Source organism: Sturnira hondurensis, unplaced genomic scaffold, assembly GCF_014824575.4.
Source record: "Sturnira hondurensis isolate 20B ecotype Veracruz unplaced genomic scaffold, ASM1482457v3 Scaffold0013299, whole genome shotgun sequence".
NCBI classification, from domain to species: Eukaryota; Metazoa; Chordata; class Mammalia; order Chiroptera; family Phyllostomidae; genus Sturnira; species Sturnira hondurensis.
The window spans coordinates 10,531,925-10,553,229 of record NW_028085930.1 but is presented as its reverse complement, the minus strand read 5'-3'; the positions used below and the strand labels follow the sequence as shown (position 1 = coordinate 10,553,229).

The 21,305-nt window shown below is 34.5% G+C and overlaps 1 protein-coding gene across 4 annotated transcripts in view; it reads left to right on the top strand.

The window, feature by feature from the left end:
• TBC1D5 (TBC1 domain family member 5) overlaps positions 1-21,305 on the top strand; it is a 476,007-nt gene that overhangs the window by 169,450 nt on the left and 285,252 nt on the right. For 3 of the 4 annotated variants that reach the window (XM_037061363.1, XM_037061360.1, XM_037061361.1), the window contains one exon: positions 11,917-12,050. In XM_037061363.1, the coding sequence (XP_036917258.1) occupies positions 11,954-12,050 (97 nt within the window). In that variant the 5' untranslated portion in view covers positions 11,917-11,953. The remainder of the gene's footprint in view (positions 1-11,916; positions 12,051-21,305) is intronic. The other variant, XM_037061362.1, reaches the window with a different exon arrangement.

Below are 21,305 nucleotides of genomic sequence, written 5' to 3'. Positions count from 1 at the left end.
GGTCATGGAATTATTTTTTAGTATGCATTGATGAGTTGCAAATTCTTCGGTAGTATCCACAGAACCTTTGTGTTTTGTGACATCAGGATATTATGTAAGCCCTATGTATTGTCTTGTCTTTTTTAATTGGCCCTTTTTTATCCATCTTTCATTTTGTCAATGCTGTAAACTTTCCTTTCATAAATATGAAATCTAAGCAGCTTTGTTCTCATTTTCAGGTCCAATAATGTTTACATTTTTAAGCCGCACATACACACATATATATATATACATACATACATGTATATACATAAGTACAAAGCTGTTCTCAAAGTTGATACATGTAAAAATCAAAGGATGTAGTTAGGCATACATCTGCTGTGTATTTACATATGTATATACATATATGTGTATATGTATTTCATGTACATATATGTGTGTTTACGTTTTCTTACATGGACATCTAGTGATTTTGGTGTTAGAAAACATGCAGACAGAAGTTACATGTACACAAGTCTCTTTTGGGTAAAGATGGAACCCTTACAATCAACATAAATATCAAAGATTCTGAGAGAAACCTTTAAGTCATATCATTTTTCAATGAAACTCAAATTCATTATTTTATAGTAAGTTTTAATAACTTAAGTGATTTTTATTTTCCATTATATAAAATCTCTATATATTTAAATGTCATCAAGTTGGGGTATTGGAGCTTTTCCTTACTCCAATAATGATGATCTTCAGTTACATGTGAATACTTTTTCACATAAGTAGTTTCCAAATATTACTTTTGTTGTTTTTCTGAAATTCAATAACTGGGCATCACTATTTTATTTTATTTTATTTTGTTTTGTTTTATTTTATTTTATTTTAATTATTTTAGTTAATTATTCTAAGTCTGGCAACTCATTTTTTGGGCCTTTCCCTCACTAGACTTTGAGCTCTTTCAGTGAAGGGGGCAATTGTACCCTGGTTCATGTATAACTAGTTTTCCTGTTCCCGTGATAATCTGGTGGTTTTTGTTGACTGAAAGAATGAGCTCTATAATTACCTGTAATGTTTCTTTATGTGAGTATGTATGAAGCAACTTTGCTGTACTGAGTTTGCCCTTTTACGTGAATTAAATTCATTGAAAAAAATCATGTTTCAATGAATAGTTGCAGATCTCAACCTTTTATCTCCCTTTCTCTTCTCTTCGTCATCTCTCTTCTGCTTCTCTTTCCAGCTCTTACTATAATTAGCTAGCATTAACAGCAAATGTTTGCTTTAGTTAAATTATTCAGAACATTTATTTTACTTGTCAAAGGTTAGATCAGGTTGTTGTTTGAACTGGTAATTAAATGCAGCCTAATATTGCTCTCGTATTTATATGCACTATAAGTCTAGTTCCTCATCATTCTGTATAATTTTACGCTGTTCAGGGCTGACATTTCAAAAAGGTTTTTGATTTCATGGAAAAGAAAACATTCGGAGTAATCTAGTTTGTTATCTGATGTGCCTGTCCAAAGTTATGGTTGAAAACGAGTACCACATTTCAACGCTGTTATAACCCAAAGTGTCATAGTGGTAATTTTCACCAAGTAGGATAAAGAATTAAGCTCACTGCTTATTGAATTTACATCTGATATGAGGATCAGTGCTATGGTTCTTATCCCCTAGTAGGTGTTCGACATGTAATTGTTGCCAGTGAGTTTTTTAGGTCATATTAAACAGTGTGGAGGATAGCTCAGTTCCTGTAGCTCAGACAGGTCATCTAAGGTGACATTGGTTCCTACAACATGCTCCAAGATGCATTGAAGTCATTTGAATTTGTATGCTTGTGTGTAGGAAGAAGTATAACTCAGTCCTCATATTTGGGAATTAGACTATCTTGAGTATTTTGGGTTTTATTGATTGGTTGAGTAATTGACTTTTTCAAGTTCTTGTATGCTAGTACCTTGTAGCAGAATGTGCCGTCCATCATTAGACAGGGTAGAAGTTGGTGGGAAAACAACCATTACACTAAAGAATGGCTAACATCACTGTGAAGTTATACGTGAGGTTAGTGGGCATCTGAACCAAGTCGAAGGAAGGAATGCTCAGGGAAAATGACTTTTGAGCTGAATCTTAAGAACAGGGAGCAAGCAGTTGGTGAGGCAGAGAAAATGAGTAGTACCAGGCTGAGCAGACACATGTATGGAAGTTCTTGAGTCATGAGGTTGGCATAGCTGAAGAAAGATTGAACACAGTGAAGCAGCAGATGTTTCCTCCTTTTTACTTGAAAGTATTCAGTGGCTTCCATTGCCCTTAAGAAACAGCTCAGAATCTTAGGTGTGGTATATAAGCCATGTCTTATTTTTAAAAATATGTTAAAGAGTATTTGTTTGTTTGTTTGTTTGTTTATTTTTTAGCGAGAAGGGAAAGGAGGGAGAAAGAAAGAGAGAGAGAATTATCAGTGTGTGAGAGAAACATTAATCAGTTGCCTCTTGCGTGCCCCCAACTGGGGACCTGGCCTGCAACTCAGGCATGTGCCCTGACTGGGAATTGAACCAGTGACCTTTCGATTCATGGGCCAGCACTCGGCCAACTGAGCCACACCAGCCAGGCAGCCACCCCGTATGTAGCCTTTGCCTTGTTCCTGAGACTGATCATCAACCGAGCTGAGCCTGACTCCTTGCGACTTGCAGTGGACCGTGCGCGCACTGTCTGTCCTCTGAGCCCTTGCACGTGCTGCTTCCTCTGCTGAGAGTGCCTCCTCCCCTGTGCTAGCCGATCGCACTCTCTGTTTACAGTCTGCATCACCTTTTAGTTACCAGTGTACCTGGCAAACGTCAAAGGGTGCAGTCAGTCATGCAGCTGCTGTCTTCTGAAGGATTTTAAGTAATATTATTGTCAGTAAACCATGAATTTTGGTTGCACTGTTGTTTTTAGTATGTATTCCCACACATGATCTTATTTAATCCTCATGTCAGTCATGAGATAGGGATTATATGAGATTAACAAATAAATAAAATTTGTCTTTAATTACAAAAACACCATTCTTTATTTATAATTTAATTTTTTTCTGAAGAGAAAATAGGTAATTAAAATAAAAGTAAAAACATCTTTTAAAATGATAGCTATAGAGTTATATAGTGTATCTTGTTTGTGTTTGTGTATGTGTATATTTTAATAAAATTGATTTAAAAGATTAGCCACCTGATACCATCTACTCAATGTCAGATATAAACCAGATGTTACCCTAAAGTACTTTCAACTTCTCCTTTTATCATTGAATACTATTTCTGTTTTGGGGGAGGGGGTAATGTACATAAGTATACTCAGAAATTATAACAGTTACCTTTTTATGAACTTCATTAATTTAGTTCATTAATTTGAATCAGTAGTCTCATCATTGGCCTGCAAATGGTCTTTTTGTTATTTATTTGTGGGTGGTTAACTTTGTAAAGGTTGCACATCGGATAACAATTAGTGTGTTACTCTCTTTCAGAAGTTTCTCAAAATCTAAACATTTGCATTTGAAATGCCAGGGTTCCTGACAGTCTCACCCACTGTACTAGTGCGTTTGAGAGGGACTCCATAGTCTAGCCCTGAGCAAGCAGTGGATTATTTTTTCCTATGAGTGTGTGGGCTTACCTCGGAGTACAGATCACAGGCTAGGTGCACGGAATTCTTGCTGCCTTTGGTCTTTCCTAGTTTTAGTGGGAAAAGGGAGGGTTTCTAGCCAAAGGGCAAGGTTAGATATAATAGTTTTCTGTACTTTTAGGATGTGGTAAGAGAAGACGGCAGAAGTGAGAAGTGTAGGGGGGCGAGGGTGCCTGGGAGCGGCTGGCAGCCTGTGGGTCTGCAGGGAGCCTGCGCTGTCTTCTGCCACGCTGTGTGTCTGAGCGAGCACTGAGCAGCAGCACAGGCTACGTGTTTGTTCACCTGCGTCGCGCTCTCCCGAGAGTGGGGACCCTTGCCTAGAGGAACCCGTCCTCGCTTCTTTAAAGTAATTATTATTAGAAAATCTTAATTACCTAGCATCTACTCTGTTTTGTGGGTTCTGTCTTCTCCAATATCTTTAATTCTAATCTCTTTAACATTTATTTTCTGCTAATATACTTCCCTTGCATGTACCTAGGAATTCTTGAAAAACCGATTTAAATTAATCATCTAACTTGGATTGAATTAGCTTTCCTCTCATTGTCTTTTTTGGAGTATTTCAAATTGTTATCAGCAAGGCCATGTAAAACAATAAGGGTACCTTCCAGATATGGGAGATAGCAGCAGTGAATAAAATAAAGCTTTCGTATTCATATAACTGATAATAGGGGGTTGATGTAACATGTGGTAACAAGTTAGATAGTGATAAGTGTTACAGGAAAAGTAAATCTGGGTAATGGGATGAAGAGTAGGGGAGGGTGTTTGATGAGTGTGGTCCTGTGACCATGGGTAACCTCACAAATAAGGTGACATCTGAGCCTGGCTTAAAGACCGTGGGGAAGAGAATCTTGTGACTACCCGAGGGAAGTGTTTTGGAACCAGGAAAGTAGGAAGGCCCCCTGTGGCAGGAACTTGCTGGGCACATTTGAGAAACTAAAAAGAGACTGTTGGGGCTGGAGGGCTTGAGTGGCTAGGGGGAGAGTCGTAAGATAGAAGATCAAAGCAGTGCCAAGGGCAAGATCCTGTAGCGTTTTGTGAAGATTTTGTATTTTGTTCTCAATGAAAAAGAAGCTATGGGAAAGTTTTGAGCTGAGGAGACAACACGAGCTGAGTTAAATTTCAAATGGACCCATCACTCTGGCTGCTATGAGTAAATGGCCAATAGATGGCCAGGGTGGAAACCTGGAGACCTATGAAAGCAATTGAATAGTCCAAGCCAGGGACAGCAGCAACTCGAATGAGGGTGGTAGTGGTACAGAATGGTTTGATTCATGATTTTATTTTAAAGGTAGAATCAGTAAGATTTGCCACTGGGTTAGATATGCTTCAGGAAAAGCTTTCTCTACTGATCTGATTTTGAGTCTACATGGCCTGTCCAGAAAGTTTCCAGCCGTGTGATCTGAAAAATAGCGATGTTTATTGGAGAAGATACAAGAAACTTTGTACATATGACAGTGATACCTCAGTCCCCTTCAAAGTAGGCACCTTGGGGCCTCACACAGTTCTCCCAATCACCATTAGCTGCCCCATGTATTTTCCTGAATCTCATAGACGATGATGGCCTGAAGTCTCCTCCCTTTTGAAGGTGATTTTAGTTTTGGGAAAAGCCAGAAGTTTGCAGGCACCAAATCTGGGCTGTAATGGGGCTGAGTCACCTGGGTGATTTGATCTTTCACCAAAATGCCCTGCAGAAGAACTTGGTGCGTGAGCTGGTGCGTTGTCGTGAGGAAGCCACCAATTATCGGTTGCCCATAGCTGAGGCCTTCTGAATCATCTCAGAAGTTTCTACAGAGGAACGTTCAAGCTTAATGCAAAATTTGATGTAGGTTTGTCACTGTACTCCCTCAGTCATTTTGAATGCAACAGCCACACAGCACACATGCTCACTCAATGTCATCTACTGCCCCCACTGACTAGTACAGTGAAGTCATCATTGTTCATGCACATTCCAGTCCACTCTCCTTAGCTGCCAGGTTACACAGTGCTGTACAAACTGTTCTTGTTATATTAACAATGGCTGGACTTTTTCTGGACACACCTTGATATATGTCTGAATGATATTAATTGGCAGAATATTCTCAGGAAAGAAAATGGATGTATTCATAAACCGAAAGTGGCAGTCAGCTGTACTTTTGTTTAAGGAATAGAAAGAAGTCCTATCTGGATGGATCATACTGAGGGGGGTGGGGTGACAAGGTGAACAGAGGATTAAAAATTGGCCTGGATATAGGCCCTCTTTACAGGGTTTGCATTTTATGCTAAGTATGTTAAGACACTATTTACAATGAAAAAAATTGCATTGGATATTGTGTGGTAATAGATTGTAGGATGTTAGGCTAATTCCAACTTGCAATAACAGAAAATCTCAATTGGGTTATACAGTAAAGATTCTATTATTACATATAGCCAGAAGGCTAGAGGTAGGGTGAATTTAGAATTGAGTAACCCACTGCAATTATGAATATACATCTTTGTTGGAAGAAAAACCTCTTGAAGTCTCTGGGTGACTTGCATTCACATAGAATGGTTTATCCCAACCAATCTGGCATAGGAAATTGGGACCATTATGATTGGTTAGACCAATTATGACTCATCCCCTGGGTATCAAGATACTCTGGGAGCATGTGGCCTGAACAAAATTTGGGTTTTGTTGGAAACACAATTGAGAATGTTTGCAACAGCAAGGAAGAATGGGAGACCAGTTAGGAGGGTACTGCAAGAATTTAGGTGAGAAATGAATGCTAGGATCAGGGTGCCAGGAGTGGTCATATTTCAGAGATGTAGCAGATACTTGCATAAAAAATATTAACTCTCGAATGAAGAGGAATGTGAGCTCCTATTTTACTCCAGAGCTCACATTCTCTACCCCCCACCCCCCACACACTACATCTGAGTCCATTAGTCAGTAGCACACATAGACAAGCTATGAAACAATGGGGGACAAAGGACAGGGTCTGTGAATAACCGGAACATCCTTTATTCTGCTTCAACTTTTCCAAGACAAACTGGAAATCCAGAATTTCCTGTGAAATCTCTTTCCTTATAAGTGTTAGCAAATCATTTAAATTTTAAGAAAAAGAATTCATGAAACAAAACATACTTCAAACTTGTAGCTGGCCCATGGACAACTATTTAATGTAAGATTCATATCCTCTGTGTATTTTATTATATGCTTAAAAATACAAGAGTAACGTTTGAAAATGCATATTCCAAGTTAAATACCAGATTTTCTTAAAATTTCTTTAATTTCCTATAGTATGTATTCATATCACTACCTTAATTTCTTATAGTGTTCTTTCACTGTTACAAACTTCACATACATAAAATATACAAATAAGGGGACTTCATATATTCTATGAGAAATAGACAAATGATGAGCAAACTGATAGCAAAGTATTTTTTGAAAGGATCCAAAAAACTTTCTAAAGCTAAAATACTCTATAATACAATGTTTTTGCACATTCGTGTAAGATACTCAAAGGTACTTAAAATTTTTTTGGAATCCTTAGAGAAAGTTAGGTTCAAGAAATCATTTAATTTTAGCTTAAATAATAACTCTTTATAAATTGCTAATTCTTCAGTAATATCCAAAAACCACAATACAAAATTTACCAAATATACCAAATTATAATACAGATACTCACTATATTATGATTTATTATGCCTACAGATTACAACGGAGTCACTGAAATGCTTTCCTAATCAAATAAAGACAACTTGCTGCCTAGTAATAGGGCTAATATGAAGAAACCCGATAAAAAATGTGGACAATATTCTTTTAATTATGAATTTAAAATACTTAGTTCAAAAGTAACTTATTTAGTAGGTGTTGCTTTGCTTTTTTGTTGTTTTAAGTAAAAAGGGCTATTTTAGCTTCCTAAAATCAAAAAAATAAGTGTGTTAGTTACTGCTATTGAGATTATCTTACAAAATCACAATTAATGTTGTTTTTAAATGTGAAGTAATTTTCTTAAGAAGTTTCCAATTTGTGTTTTGTAGCTATAGCAACAAGTGAAAATATTTGACTATGACAAAGCAGAATATTAAAGGTTTTTAAACAAATGAATATATATTTACCTTAATCACTATTACGAATAAAAATTTTAACTGTAAATATTGGACCAAATGAAAATATTTGACAAAAATTTTAAAAAAATTTAAAGAAGAATTTGTTTCAAATTTCAATATCATCACTATAAAAGTCAAAATGGCATAAACATTTTGAATTCACAAATTATTACATTTTATATTTATATTATAAACTGAGACTTATATATCTGATATGCTTTAATCTTCTCTAGACGGAATGTAAATTTATAAAGAGAAAAATATATAATGACCAAAATGTAAATGACTACTCCAGATCCATACTTGATGGGTTTCAGTTTTCTTAGATAACACAAAACTGTCTCTAAAATTTCCCTGATTAACAAAAAGTGGTACTCAAAATATTTTTAAAAATAAAGGCAAGTTTATTTTTTCTAATTCAGAAAGCAGAGCAATATACCTTTCAATACTTGAGAAAGGAAATATCCTTGTGTTTGCTACACTTACTATGAGTAACAATTCCTGCTTCACAGGAACTCACAATACAAAGCCCCTCCAAACTGGTTGTGCGGCGCATTCTTACTGCTACCCCAGTTACCTGCACATCATGCTGGAACTGCTATCTAAGATCCAAAGCTACTTCTAAGGACAATTGTATTGGCCTCACAAATTTGGTTCTTGTAGTATTAAATCTTAAGATAAAAGTGATCTACCTGAAAAAAAAAAAAGAAATCTTGTGAAACAGTTAATATTTAATGAAAGGTAAGAGTTTAGCACTAAAGCTTAGAAAACAGTTTTTAATATACATTAAGTAAAATTTCAAAATTACTATTTTTCATGTAAACTGAAACAATACAAGTTTCTAAGTGAAATTTTAATTAGCATTGTACAGACAAAACATGTTAGTTGAATAGAATTCTATTTTTTAAATGACATCCTATACACAAAGCCTCTAGAAAAAAAAAGTATTCCTTCTGAACCTGAGGTTCTATGTATTTGACCTTGTATTCATTCTTTCATTGTTTCTAATAAAGAGACATAGAATTAGCATTCTGAATTGTGTTTTCTAAAGACATCCATATTCACAGCTCATATAAGCATACTTCATTCATTTAAATTCTTGACTGATGGTAAACTTAAAGTCTAACACAAATGACAGAGTAATATTACTTTACATAAAGATATCTCTTATAAGAAAACCGTATCAAGGAACTCAAATGAACCATTTCCAAAGCACGATTATGAAATGGGGAGATGATATAGCATGAATAAGTATTTGTTACAGGAGCATGCATTTACTATGATGGGTATATAACCTAAAATATGACATCTTAGCTATAAAACCTAGAAACTTTGATAGAAGCTATATTTTCATAATTAAGAGACAAACTAACTGAATTATAGGATTGACAAAACTTTATTTAGAAATGTTGGTAGCTAGTAGTAAATTTGCTTGTGAAAATAATGATGCTCTAAAGACTTAATTATCAGGGAGAGAAGGAAGGAACACAGAAAAAAGAAAAGGAGGAGACAGAAAGGAAAGGGAAGAAAGAGGGGGGAACGAGGGAAGAAAGCACAAAGAAAAAGAATTAAGCCCCATTTTAAAATTCTGCCAATCTTTAATGCAAGAGGGTTACACTGGACTTTAAATAAGTTAATTAAGTATTAAAATCAATCATCTGAAAGTCTTAATATTTAATATTGGTTAGATTGTATATCAAAGTAGTTTTATCATTTATTTACTCCAAACCTTTCCAGAATACTTCATCTGACAACAGGGGTTCTGTTTCTCACAAGACAAATGCATTTACAATGCCAAATAAATTATATATAAAAGCATTTGTCTTAATACATGTCATTCAATATTAAATATCACCCATTGGTAAAATCCTGAAACCCTAATTCATTTTTACCAACCACACAATTGTGCTACTCAAGTGCTGCCTATTAAAGAGGCATAGAACTACAATAAGGGTCTGCATACTAAGCATAATAATTCTAAGAAAATTAAACCAAAGTCAATCCTTACAATTTCCAGGCCACCAGAACGAGATGTGTAAGGTAAACAATCTACTATGAAAATATTACATACATAAACAGTATACCTATTCAGAAATATGTAGATTATAACATATGAAAGGTTTATAGGTGAGCTTAAATATTTTATATTACAAAATAAAAATATACTTGGCCTTTCAATATTCAAATGCTATAAAGTCATAGAAAGTGGCACTTGAGACCATATAAACCTAGAGAAAAATAGAGCATTATGAAGCATTCAAGTGGTCAAGAAAAAGTTCCCCACAGTTTGGGCTCAGATGGCTTCAGATTTCTCATGAACAGAGGCTCAAGATCATAAATTGGAAAAGCTCAGCCTAGTGACCAAACCTTTTGTTATTCTGCAGCCACAGAAATACTGTTTCCAAATATACTCTCCCTATTTTACACAGACACCTCCTCTAGCTATTAAACTATTCAGCCAGGTTTTCATAATATCAAGGTAACTATAATAAGCAATTAGGAGGCCAGGAGGCACGAGTAATATTTGAAGAGAGAAAACAATAATAACGTGGCCACTTATATTCAACTGTTGATGTTGTTAAGAATAAAAGAAGAAACAAATGGCTGTTCTTTATAAAAGAATCAAATCAGAGATTTTGTCAAAAAACTTCCCTTTGGTACAAACTTGCCTTCAGAAGCGTATGACCAGATGTGGAGAGATCCTTCTAAAAGCCGATGTGAATGTGACATTTTTTCCTTGTCTATTAGTAAGTGGTTGGGCTAGAAAACCCGAAGATACTTTATTAAAGACAGCACTTTTAATTTAATAATAATAATAATAATAACATCAAAAACAGCATTTATTAGGAAGTAGGTGCTGTTTAGGCATTTTTACATATAAACACATTTACACCGCACAACAACTCTGTGTGGTAGATTCTATTACCTCCTTTTATAGTTAAACCAGAGAAGGAACTTATTCAAGGTCACACACTTATTATGGGTTCATATTCAGGGTTCAACACATCCTAGTTATGTGACTGTAGACAAATTACTTAATCTCTCTACACCTCAGTTTTTGGTTAAATGAAAATGAAGATATGTCATAGCATTGTTAAGAGGATGCAATGATGAGTTTTTCTTAGTTACCAAGCAAATGCAATATTAAAATTTGACTGTTGCTCTGGTCCATACCTGCCCCAAAGGAATTACCCATTGCTATTGCTATGAAGGTGCAGGAGAAATGAATTGCATACTAGTATTTCTAGAGCAAAATTTGCCAAAAGCATATTGTAAGGACCCATGGACAAAGACAACAGGGGTGGGGGTGGGTGGATTGAGTGCGGAAGCTGGGGCATGGGTAGGACAGAGGAGAGGAATGGGGGAAATGCAGACAGCTATAATTGAACAACAGTAAAAACATTTTAAAAATATATGTTTGGGTCCAACAAGTATACTTACAAGAATTTATCCTAAGACAGTAATGATGGATGTAGCACAGATATTACTAAACTAATGAGGCTGTTTATAATGTTGAATAATTGAAAATATTCTAATTGTTTACTAATAAGGGATTGGTTACATAAATTGTTATAGCTATATAATGGAATACTAGGATGCATCAGAAGTGATAATAGATTTTTATGGCAAGGAAACACAGTAATTTATATAATCAGTATATTTAGCATGATGGATTACATTAAAAGTATATATATGTGTGTGTATGCTTTCCAGTTTATATATATGTATAAATATATATTGTTTGTTTATTATATAAAATATTTATATCTATTTTAATGCCCAGGAGAAAGGCAGAAAGGATATGTAAAATAAACTGGAATGTCAACCACAGTACTTTTATCTACTACAGCTATGAATTATTTCAGTTTGCTATATTTTCTACATTTTGAAAGTTTCTATTGTAAATGTCTATTATTTTGGCAGTGAAACAAAAAGATGTTACCAATGTGATAATAATTTAACTTAAAATTCAACTTTTTGCGCAGTTTACTGACAATGTGATTGAGCATTGAGGTAAAGGTTACCAACGAAGTTCCAATTTGGGAAGAAATTGTTGACATGGAAATTTAATGTCACTTTTTCAAATTCTTTGCATGTGCTATCAGTGTGTAGTGATAGTCCCTGGAGCCTGTAGAAAATTTGTTAATGTCTGTAATGCTCATTTAATCATTTACTCCTGTATTTTTTCCCAGTCATAGCAGAAGGAAAGCATATTTATTATTTTTTCTGTATTTTTCATCATCCAGGTAATCACCTTCACTGACACTGTCCAGTATTCACAATGTATCACTCCTTATCCGAAACGAGACATCCTCTGCAGCCGGAAGAACAAGAAGTGGGCATTGACCCCTTGTCCAGTTACTCGAACAAGACAGGAGGTGAGTTTTGTGTGCAGACATGTTCTGTGGTTACTGGGAACCCAGCAGTTCAGTTAGTTCTGCCTGCCTTAAGTGTGTAGTTCTGTAAAGGAAGCTAAGCTGGGCAACTTTAAAGAACATTTCCCTGAATAGAGCACTCTGAGGAATAAATACCACTAAACGTCAACTTTAGTTTATAAACAAAAGCATTAGTCAGATGTTTAATGTGCTGTCATTTGCTTAAAAAAAAAAACATACTTAATTACTTCAGCATAAGGATGTTGAAATGTGAAATGACTTTTGTCAAACCTCTTTTAAAGGAGTTTGAACTTTTTCATGTTAATTTTACAGGGATTTCTTTTTCCTCCATCAAGTTGAGATTATTCCAGAATAAAAGACTGTCCTGATTCTCCTTGTAATAAAACATAATTGAAATTTATGTTGTACTTTAAAATATCTATGCTTTGAAATTTTTAAAAGATAGATTGTTAAAAAAGTAAACTGTACTGAGGGCCTATCCCATAAATATTTACCAAATGTGTTTGTATCAGAACTCTGAATTTTTCTCTCAGTATTAGTAATAATAACATATCATCTTAGAGGAAATGAGTTTGTTAAAATTCTTGAAGCCTCCTTATTTTCAATTAATTCACTAAATGTTTGATAAAGTCGATTCATTGAATCAGGAATCTCCTGTTTTTTTACTCATGAAATGCACATACCAGATCAGGATTATGAGATCTATTTTAAAAATCATAATTAGTCAAAGTAACTTACATGTGTTTTGGATACTTTATATACAAATTTTGTTTCTATATTGATGTAAAGGTCTGTCATTAACTCATGTTTTGGGAACTTGTTAAATAATTGAGTCCTTAAAATGGCCATTTCTTTAGTGTACAAGCTGTTGACTTTTTGGAGTGTGTCATTGAAAATAGTATAGTTTGCCATACAACTTATTTTTCTGATTTTATTTTAATACTCACTTTTATTTAAAAGGTCTCCAAAAGACTGCTTTTTTAAGGTTTTGAAATATGAAAAATAAAACTATTTTATTGTCTCATTTCAATTTCAACATTTTTTTTCAGTTTCAGCATTTTTTAGGTTTTAAAATATGAAAAATAAAAATTATTGTATTGTCTCATTTCAATTTCAACATTTTTTTTCAGTTTCAGCATTTTAAAAATTTCAGTGGTAACAATACTGCCTTCCCTAGTAATGTTTTTTCTTAAATGCAATATCTGTAAGAATCATTCATAATTAAGTAAGTCCAATTTTTTTGCAAATCTCTATATAAGGGGATATTATAAAAGTGAATATGTCTGTGTTGTACACATATAAAATAGTTTCATCAAAATTTTCTGGCTAGAATGCTTATTCTAGGGCATAGAGGTTTTAGGGTTTTTTTAAGTGCATATTTTTCTCTCGTCTAGTTCATTAGATATTGAGGGTTTTAAAAAAGTGGTTAAAAATATTTTAAATTAATTTTGTCTTTTATTGTTCCAAGAAGGAGTAGTTACCTTTACTCAAAAGGCTTTTCGTTTATATCCTTGCCTAACATTTCTGTGACATACAAAGTTATTAGGACTGAATTGATGTTTAAAAGTGCCATTAATTCATTTACCCCAAATGTTCATTAACAATGTAAATGTATGCTGATGTTCTATGAGACAAGGAAGTGACTAATGACTCTTCCAACTAACAACACTTAAAATGAATAGAAACTTTAGATAGCTAATCTTGAGGTAATCAAGACCCTCATTCAGCTTGGCATCTCTGTATGCTCTAAAACAGCTGTCAACTGTTAAAAATATATACAAAACACACATACGCACACACACATGCGGAAAGAAAGATATGTAAATATCTAGTTCGTCAAAGCCATAAAGGTTACTAACTGCAGTGGGTTCTGCACATTGTATATGTAAATATTTTATATAAAGCGTCTATTTCATCCTTTTAGATTTCCCTTTTGCAGGAAAATGTGTGTTGCATTTTAATGCAATTGTCATACTTACTTGAAAAATCATCACCTTTCTAGTATGTTTGTTTATTTTAATATATGTCTTTCATGGGGTTCTTCTTGTATTTGAAGGCTTTTGCACATTTTTCCCAAAAGGGAATTTGTGGCAACTGGATCATTCATTTTCTAAGTAGTCAAACATTGGACTTCAGTCAGTGGCTTCCCTGTGTAGGATTCATGTTTTTTTTTCTTAATTCCAGTTATAGATTACTTAAATAAACAAGATTTTAATTTCTCAATCAGAATATAAGCATGCTCATAAAGAAATAGTACATTACTAAATTAAATGATTTTTAGTATTCTGGAAAGCATTAGCAAAAATAGCCACATGTGTAGGAATAATAGAAAACTAGAAATCATCGGTTTGTTCTCATGGGTGCTTGATAAAAGTAGGCGAGGTCAGAAAAAGAACTGTTTAGATATATACATGTAAGATCTTAGGGCATATATTCCATGTTAATTAGACTTTTAACTGCTTGAATCGCTTTTTCAAATAGAGAACAGCATAGCAAGCATGACATTTTCTCGGTGGCATATTAAATTTGATTATATACATAAATTAAATTTCAAGATCTTTGAACAAAAGGTAGTAATTAATAATTGGCAAGTTACCTGTAATTCAGTTGAAACCGTAAAAGAAGAAAAATGTTTAACTATTAATGACTCTTCATTCTTAGTATGTAACTTAGTGATCAGTTAAGTGAAAAAAGTAATCATTTTATTTTAAACTGAAAACAGTGGTATCAAGAGTTAGGGACAGTTAACCTATTAATAAAACAACATTCCTGGCATGACTAGTTGTTTTCAGAAGCTTATGGGAGATTGGAATGTTGCTCACAATGAGAGAACATTTTCCTCTATTGAGAATATTATTCTCTTTTGAGAATAGTGTTTTGTCACATATTGCTGGCGTTTTAGCTTCAGTTTTATATGCCTTCTTACTTACAGCTTTGATAGTATTTAGATAATTACTACTTAATGTAATGCCTTCTTGTATAATATCTGTTTTAAAGCTCTCTTTCTGTCATGTGTGAAATATTTAGTAACCTACTTAAAAAATGTAAGATGTTCTGAATCTCCTGTGTATTCCATTTTTACGTCTAGTAATCTTGCTTTTGTCTCAATTTCTTTTTTTCCTGTTATAATATAGAGTTTTAGAACTGGAAGAGAGTGCTTGGCTTTATTGATGAATAAATTGGCAATAGTTAGAGTAGTTCATTGGAGTTTATATAATAAAATATGCTCTCATGTTATGATCTTTAGTATTGTTTTTCGTGTAGTAGAAGTGGATTTAGACTTGAATGAAAGACATACTTGTTCTGCTGAAGATACCTGAACATGGCCAAAGTAAAGGATGCTGTCTGAATCATTTTATTCACCTAAACCCTTCCCTTGGTCTAATTGGCTGGAGTCATCTTAGGGAGGAAAAAAATGGCCCTTTGCTGACTTACAGCTTTCTGCTGGTTTTTCCTGACTAATAATGAAATCAAACTTTTGACCGTGATATTTATGGCTGTCTTGCTAAAGGTTTAAGAAAATAGACGCTTCCACGGGACAGAGCCATTGTTACTATGACATTGTGCTTTTTGTAATCTCCCATGACTCCATAGTCTTGAATATGTTACTCTGTATTTCAACTAAACTAATTGTGTCCTTTATACTACACTGGCATGGTGGTGTGGTGAGGAAAGAGTTATGGTTGTACTTGAAAAGTTAAAATCAGTGGAGGAGGAGTCCTGGGTTTTGGAAAGTTGGAGGAGATGCAGTTTAGAGCCAACATAGAGTGGTTTGTAGATAGAGGGTCATTATTTTCATCATAATAATACTAGGGAAGGGAAAGAGAAGATTTTTAGGTACAGTACGTTTATTAGTTCAGTGACAGAGAGTTCAGTGAAATATCATTGATGTTTTAATCTCTTCTTTTTATAACTTAAGGTGAGGTAATTTGCAGAAAGTGGATGATAAGATGCAGCATTTGGAGATTTTTGGAGATTGACAAAGGCTAGATTGAGTTGATGAAGAACACACAGCCTTGGGAGCCAAGTTCAGCTTAGACATTCTAATTTATAGACAGTACCAGCTTGTAAACTTGAATGATTAGGTCCAGTAGCATTCAGCATCTAGGATGTAGCCACATGCGAAACAGGCAGGGGTTTTTCAGAGAGTATAACAGGTACTACAATAGGCAAGGAAGTGGATGGTGGAAGAATTCATTGATGGTTTGAAAATATAAGGAAATTTGCTATTATGTAATGGCATTCTAAGAAGGCAGAGTAGAAAATTTTTAAAGGGATGCAGTCAGGGGAGATGAGGTATAGAGTAGTCTGGTGACAGGAGTCATAAAGGGGAGTCAACAGTGTACTCATGTATAAGTGTTTGATAAGTACATTAATTCAGTGGAACATTGTTTAGTGGTAGCCAATTACCAGCTCAATAACTTCGTTAGTAGATTTTGAATTTACTTTGATTTGGAATAGGTTTAGGTTTGAAGTCTTTTTTATTTTAAATACTTTGTGTTGGGGGAGCAGGTTGAGATTCACAGTCAGATTAAGAGGAAAGTACAGAGTTCTCGTGTATCTTCCACTCCCACGCATGCACAGCCTCCCCGCTTATCGACATCCCCCACCAGAGTGGTACTTCTGTTAGAACTAACGAACCTACACTGACACATTATAATCAGCCAAAACTCCATAGTTTGCATTAGGATTCACCACTGGTATTGTACATTCAATGGTTTGGACATACGGATCAGGATATATTCATTATTATAGGTATCCTACAGAGTATTTTTACAAAATTCGCTGTGCTTTGCCAGTTTTTCCCCTCACCCCCCCCCCCCCCCCCTCAACCCCTGGCAACCACTTATTTTTTACTGTCTGCATAGTTTTGTAAGAAGTACTTTTTAATCAAAAATTCTCTATATATGTCAAGGAAAAGGGGCAGTTTAGATAGATCAAAAACTGTAGGTAAGGCTATAAAGTAATCAAGGAAAACAGTAACTTTGTTGAAGATAAAGATTGTTAAATAAATGAGTGACTTGGAAGATCTTAAATGACAGTAACAAAGATTTTTTTTTAAGATAAAATGTGCCCTGGCTAGTGTAGCTCAGTGGATTGAGCGCAGGCTTGCCAACCAAAGGATCACGGTTCGATTCCCAGTCAGGGCACATGCCTGGGTTGCAGGCCAGTTCCCAGCAAGGGGCACACAAGAGGCAACCATACACTGATATTTCTCTCCCTCTCTTCTTCCCTTCTCCTCTGAAGATAAATAAATAAAAATCTTAAGAAAAAAGATAAAATGTCTCCTTAAAAACAGATTTTAACTGGTACAACAAACAGTAGAAGTAAAATCAAAGAGCAGTCAACATGCCATGCCAGTTCCCCTAAATTAAACTGTTCAAAAGAAAGTTGGAAATGAGAGACTTCGCTTTGAAAGGCAGTCAGTTAGAGATTTGAGTCATTCTCCAGAAATCTAAAGAAAGAGAGAGGAGCGAGCTGAGGATTGATTTGTAGGAATTCTCCATGATTAGAAATTGGATGGAGGTAGCAGTATTTTTAAAATATTAGAGGAATAGTGAAAATAGGGTAAAGATGGATGGGTGCTGAAATTATAGAAGCTATAGAGATGAGACCTTCCAGGAGGTCTGAAGTGGTCAGTGCTTCAAGGATTGCGTGGGTTAAAGAGTAGCGAAGGAGACTGGTGGTTGGAAGAGTATTGATGATCTATTATACTAGTGGTTATGCCATTTTCAAAATCCTAACTCACTTGAGTGGATTGAACTCAAAATTTGATTCAGAATTAACATAAAAAGATAGTAGTTAAAGATCAGTGATAAACATTTAAGTGAAATTTGGGTGAAGCTTTGAGAATGCATTTTGCCCGAATGATATACGATTAATCTGAGCTCATGATTAATCAGAGGTCAAAATTTTTCAGTCTTAACTTGTATGTTATGAGCATTGAAAATAAGTTAAATTAGTTTGCCATCACTATGCTTTTGCTATAAGGAGGCCTTACTTGTATCAAATAGATGTTTTGAAATAAGAAATTAGTTTTTCATATAATACTTGTACTTCACTCTAGAGTTTGTACTGTTCCTTGAATTTTCTGAGGAGGAATCCCATATGAGCAGTGCAGGGCAGTACAGAGGAAGAAACATTGTGTTAGCTTCAAGCTGTTTTTATTTTCACATATTAAGAAAATCTGTTTTAAATAGAAGAAATTAAGAAGCTAGTAAATCATAAAAGTTATAGTATCTCAAGTTACTTATTTTAAATGGTCATTTTCTTTTTATGTATCTCCAGTATTAAAAGTACAATTTACTTGAGTCTTTGGAAATGATCTGATATTCTACCATTTGGTAATTACTGTATTCCTACAAATTATAGCAATTGTCTTCCCTGGACTTACAGGTCTATTTAGTTTTAGTCAGAAAAGCCACCCAACTAGCCTTGATTTATTTGGCCCAAATAATCATTATGTTATAGGAATATGTGTAGTTAAATAATCATTCTTCTCTTACCGTACATTGTCTCCTTCTTTCTTCTTCTTCCAAATGTGGAGAAATTTAATGCAGTTGGCTTCCTAGCATTTTCATGTAGTGACAATTTTAATAGACGATAATTTTGACCAGGCTTATACCACTGCTGTCATTTTAAATCTTTAATCAGACTTGTGAATAGATCTGTTTTATTGAACCTAAAGATTTTCAGTCAGACATCTTGACCTGATGGTTAAGAAATTTCAGTGATACGCAATAAATGAATAGAGATTATAGAGCCCCATATATTTTATCATGCATAATAAGGCCTGCAGGCCACAGACCTGATGTTCATTCATTCAATCAAAAAATGTATTGATCATCTAGCGTCTGGGGTTATACTATTAAAAAAGTAGATTAAGTGCTTTCTTTCAATGGAATTCATAGTCTAGTATGAGATAGTAAAAAATGCAAAACTGCAGAAATTCAAAAATATGAGAGAGGAATAAATACTAGGCAAAGAATTAAAATAAGGTAATGTTATGACGAGTGACTGGGTGAAAATTTAGATTTTCATGGAAGAACTCTTTGAGAAGAGGATATATTGGCTAGATCCAAAGGAGAGGGGCCCAAGCAGGCAAAGATGGTGAGAGGGAGAAAGACAGACAGGCAGACAGAGACAGAGAGATGGACAGAAAGAAACACCAGTCCACTAAAAGGAAAGAATTCATACAAAGAAAATACTAGGATAGGAATTGGCTTGTCATTTTTGAGAAACTGAAGGAAGTCATTGTGTCTGAGGCACTATGGGTGACAGAGAAATGGCTTAGGATGGGCCTATTAGCCAGGGGCCAGATTACGAGGATTTTGTAAATCAGGCTGAGGAGTATAGATTTTATCCTAAAGAGAGAGTCAACAGTCTATATTGTTAATCTCTTTTGAATTTGTAGTTTCTTCTCAAGAATAAGGGGCATAACTATTTTAATATATGTTCTTATATTTTATATGTATGTCCTTATATTGGGTGTGATACTAGACATAATAAATAATGACTGATTTACACTGGTAGTATTTTAAAATTTATTTTCATGTTGCATTTGTCTGTACCAATCTTTGCTTCCTCCTTGTCAACATTTTAACTCTTTATACTGGTGAACTAATTTCTATTTAATCTGGTATAAAAGAATACCCTAAAATTATCCATTTATCTGAAGTTCAGTTACTTCTCTGTGGCCTGTTTTGTACCGTGCTGCCAATATTAAAATAGAAGTAGCAGTGCAGTCTGGTGAGACCTTTTCTGTTTGACCCATTGTGTGTGCACCGGTGTGAGGCTTTTGATGGGGGTTACATAATCATTATTTTCCTCCTGCTGATACAATGGAAAATTTGCTCCTCTAGGACATATTAGAACAATGTATTTAATGCTCTTCAATTTAATTTGCTAGTATCACAATTAATACAATTAAGGTCACTTGAAATGAAACTATTAACAAATTGAGTAATTTACTTTAACAATGTCAGTGTGTTCTCACAATTACATTTGCTTAATGAGTGTACAAGCTATTATTTAATAGCTTACTTCATATAGAAAAAATGTAATAATGCATTCTTTACTCCTTGTAACAGAAAGAAACTTTTAATGGACTGAATAATTTTGTGGAAAAGCTGCTAGAAATAAAGTGATAGAACGGGAAGTACAAAGCCAGAAAGCTGAGCCTGTAAGAAAGTAAATAAAACAAATACTTTTCTTCATATTTACCAATACAGGTCCTATTTATCATTCTGTAAATAGTATTGGACACATGGATAGTTGTTAACTAAGAATCCACTTTATTAGCCAGTGAAAAAGCTCTTCTTCTAACCTCTGTAGAGATCAGGGGACCCAGGAAGGAAGAAATGGTTACATTTCTGTTTCTATATGTGCAGATTGAGCGGAAGGAGATGAATTGTCAACGAAATAGTAACTAATAAACTCTGCTGTTCTCTGTAACTATGAGAGCAAGATTTACTATCATGTAATCAAGTGGAGATTTTATGTGGAAGGGAGATAAATGCAATCTAGATAATTCAATATTCTACCTTTAAAAGTCAGTTTGATAATTTCTTTGCCTAATTTGATTGATTGACTTAAGTTTATATTGCTTTCAGCCCTTTTCTTTTTCCCCTTTGGTTCATAAAGTTTCAAGTTAAAAAAAAGCAGGCATAGGAATAATTAGGTAATAAATATATGAATATAAAATGAAAGAAGCTTAGATAATCCACAGACTTTGAAATTCTTACTGTATCTCTCATTTCTAGAAAAGAGGTTCATGAGGAGTGTATTTAGTTTATGCTTATGCAACAATTTCCCAACTGTTTTTCATTGTGTGTCCCAAACTCTGAGTTCATTCCACCAGGTTGTTCATAGATCAGAGGGGGTCAGAGTTGGGTAACTCGCTAGAAGAACAATGTACTTTGTAATACAAAAAACTAGTTTACATACTTTCTTAAATAGCATTTCGAGTTCAGCATGGGTAAACCACTCCTTAGGTACTTATTACCTGTTCTACAATCAGCATTTCTCAGTTGGCCCTGTTTGATTTTTATTGTATCTGGTCTCTCAGTCCTATCTCAGATTTGATTTATTTATTTCATCCTCAGCCAAGGAGATTTTTTTTCATTGCTTTTAGAGAGAGAGGAAGGGACAGAGGAAGCAAGAGAAAGACACATCACTGTGACAAAGGAACGTTGCTTGGTTGTCTCTTCTGTGCACCCTGACCAAGAATTGAGCCCA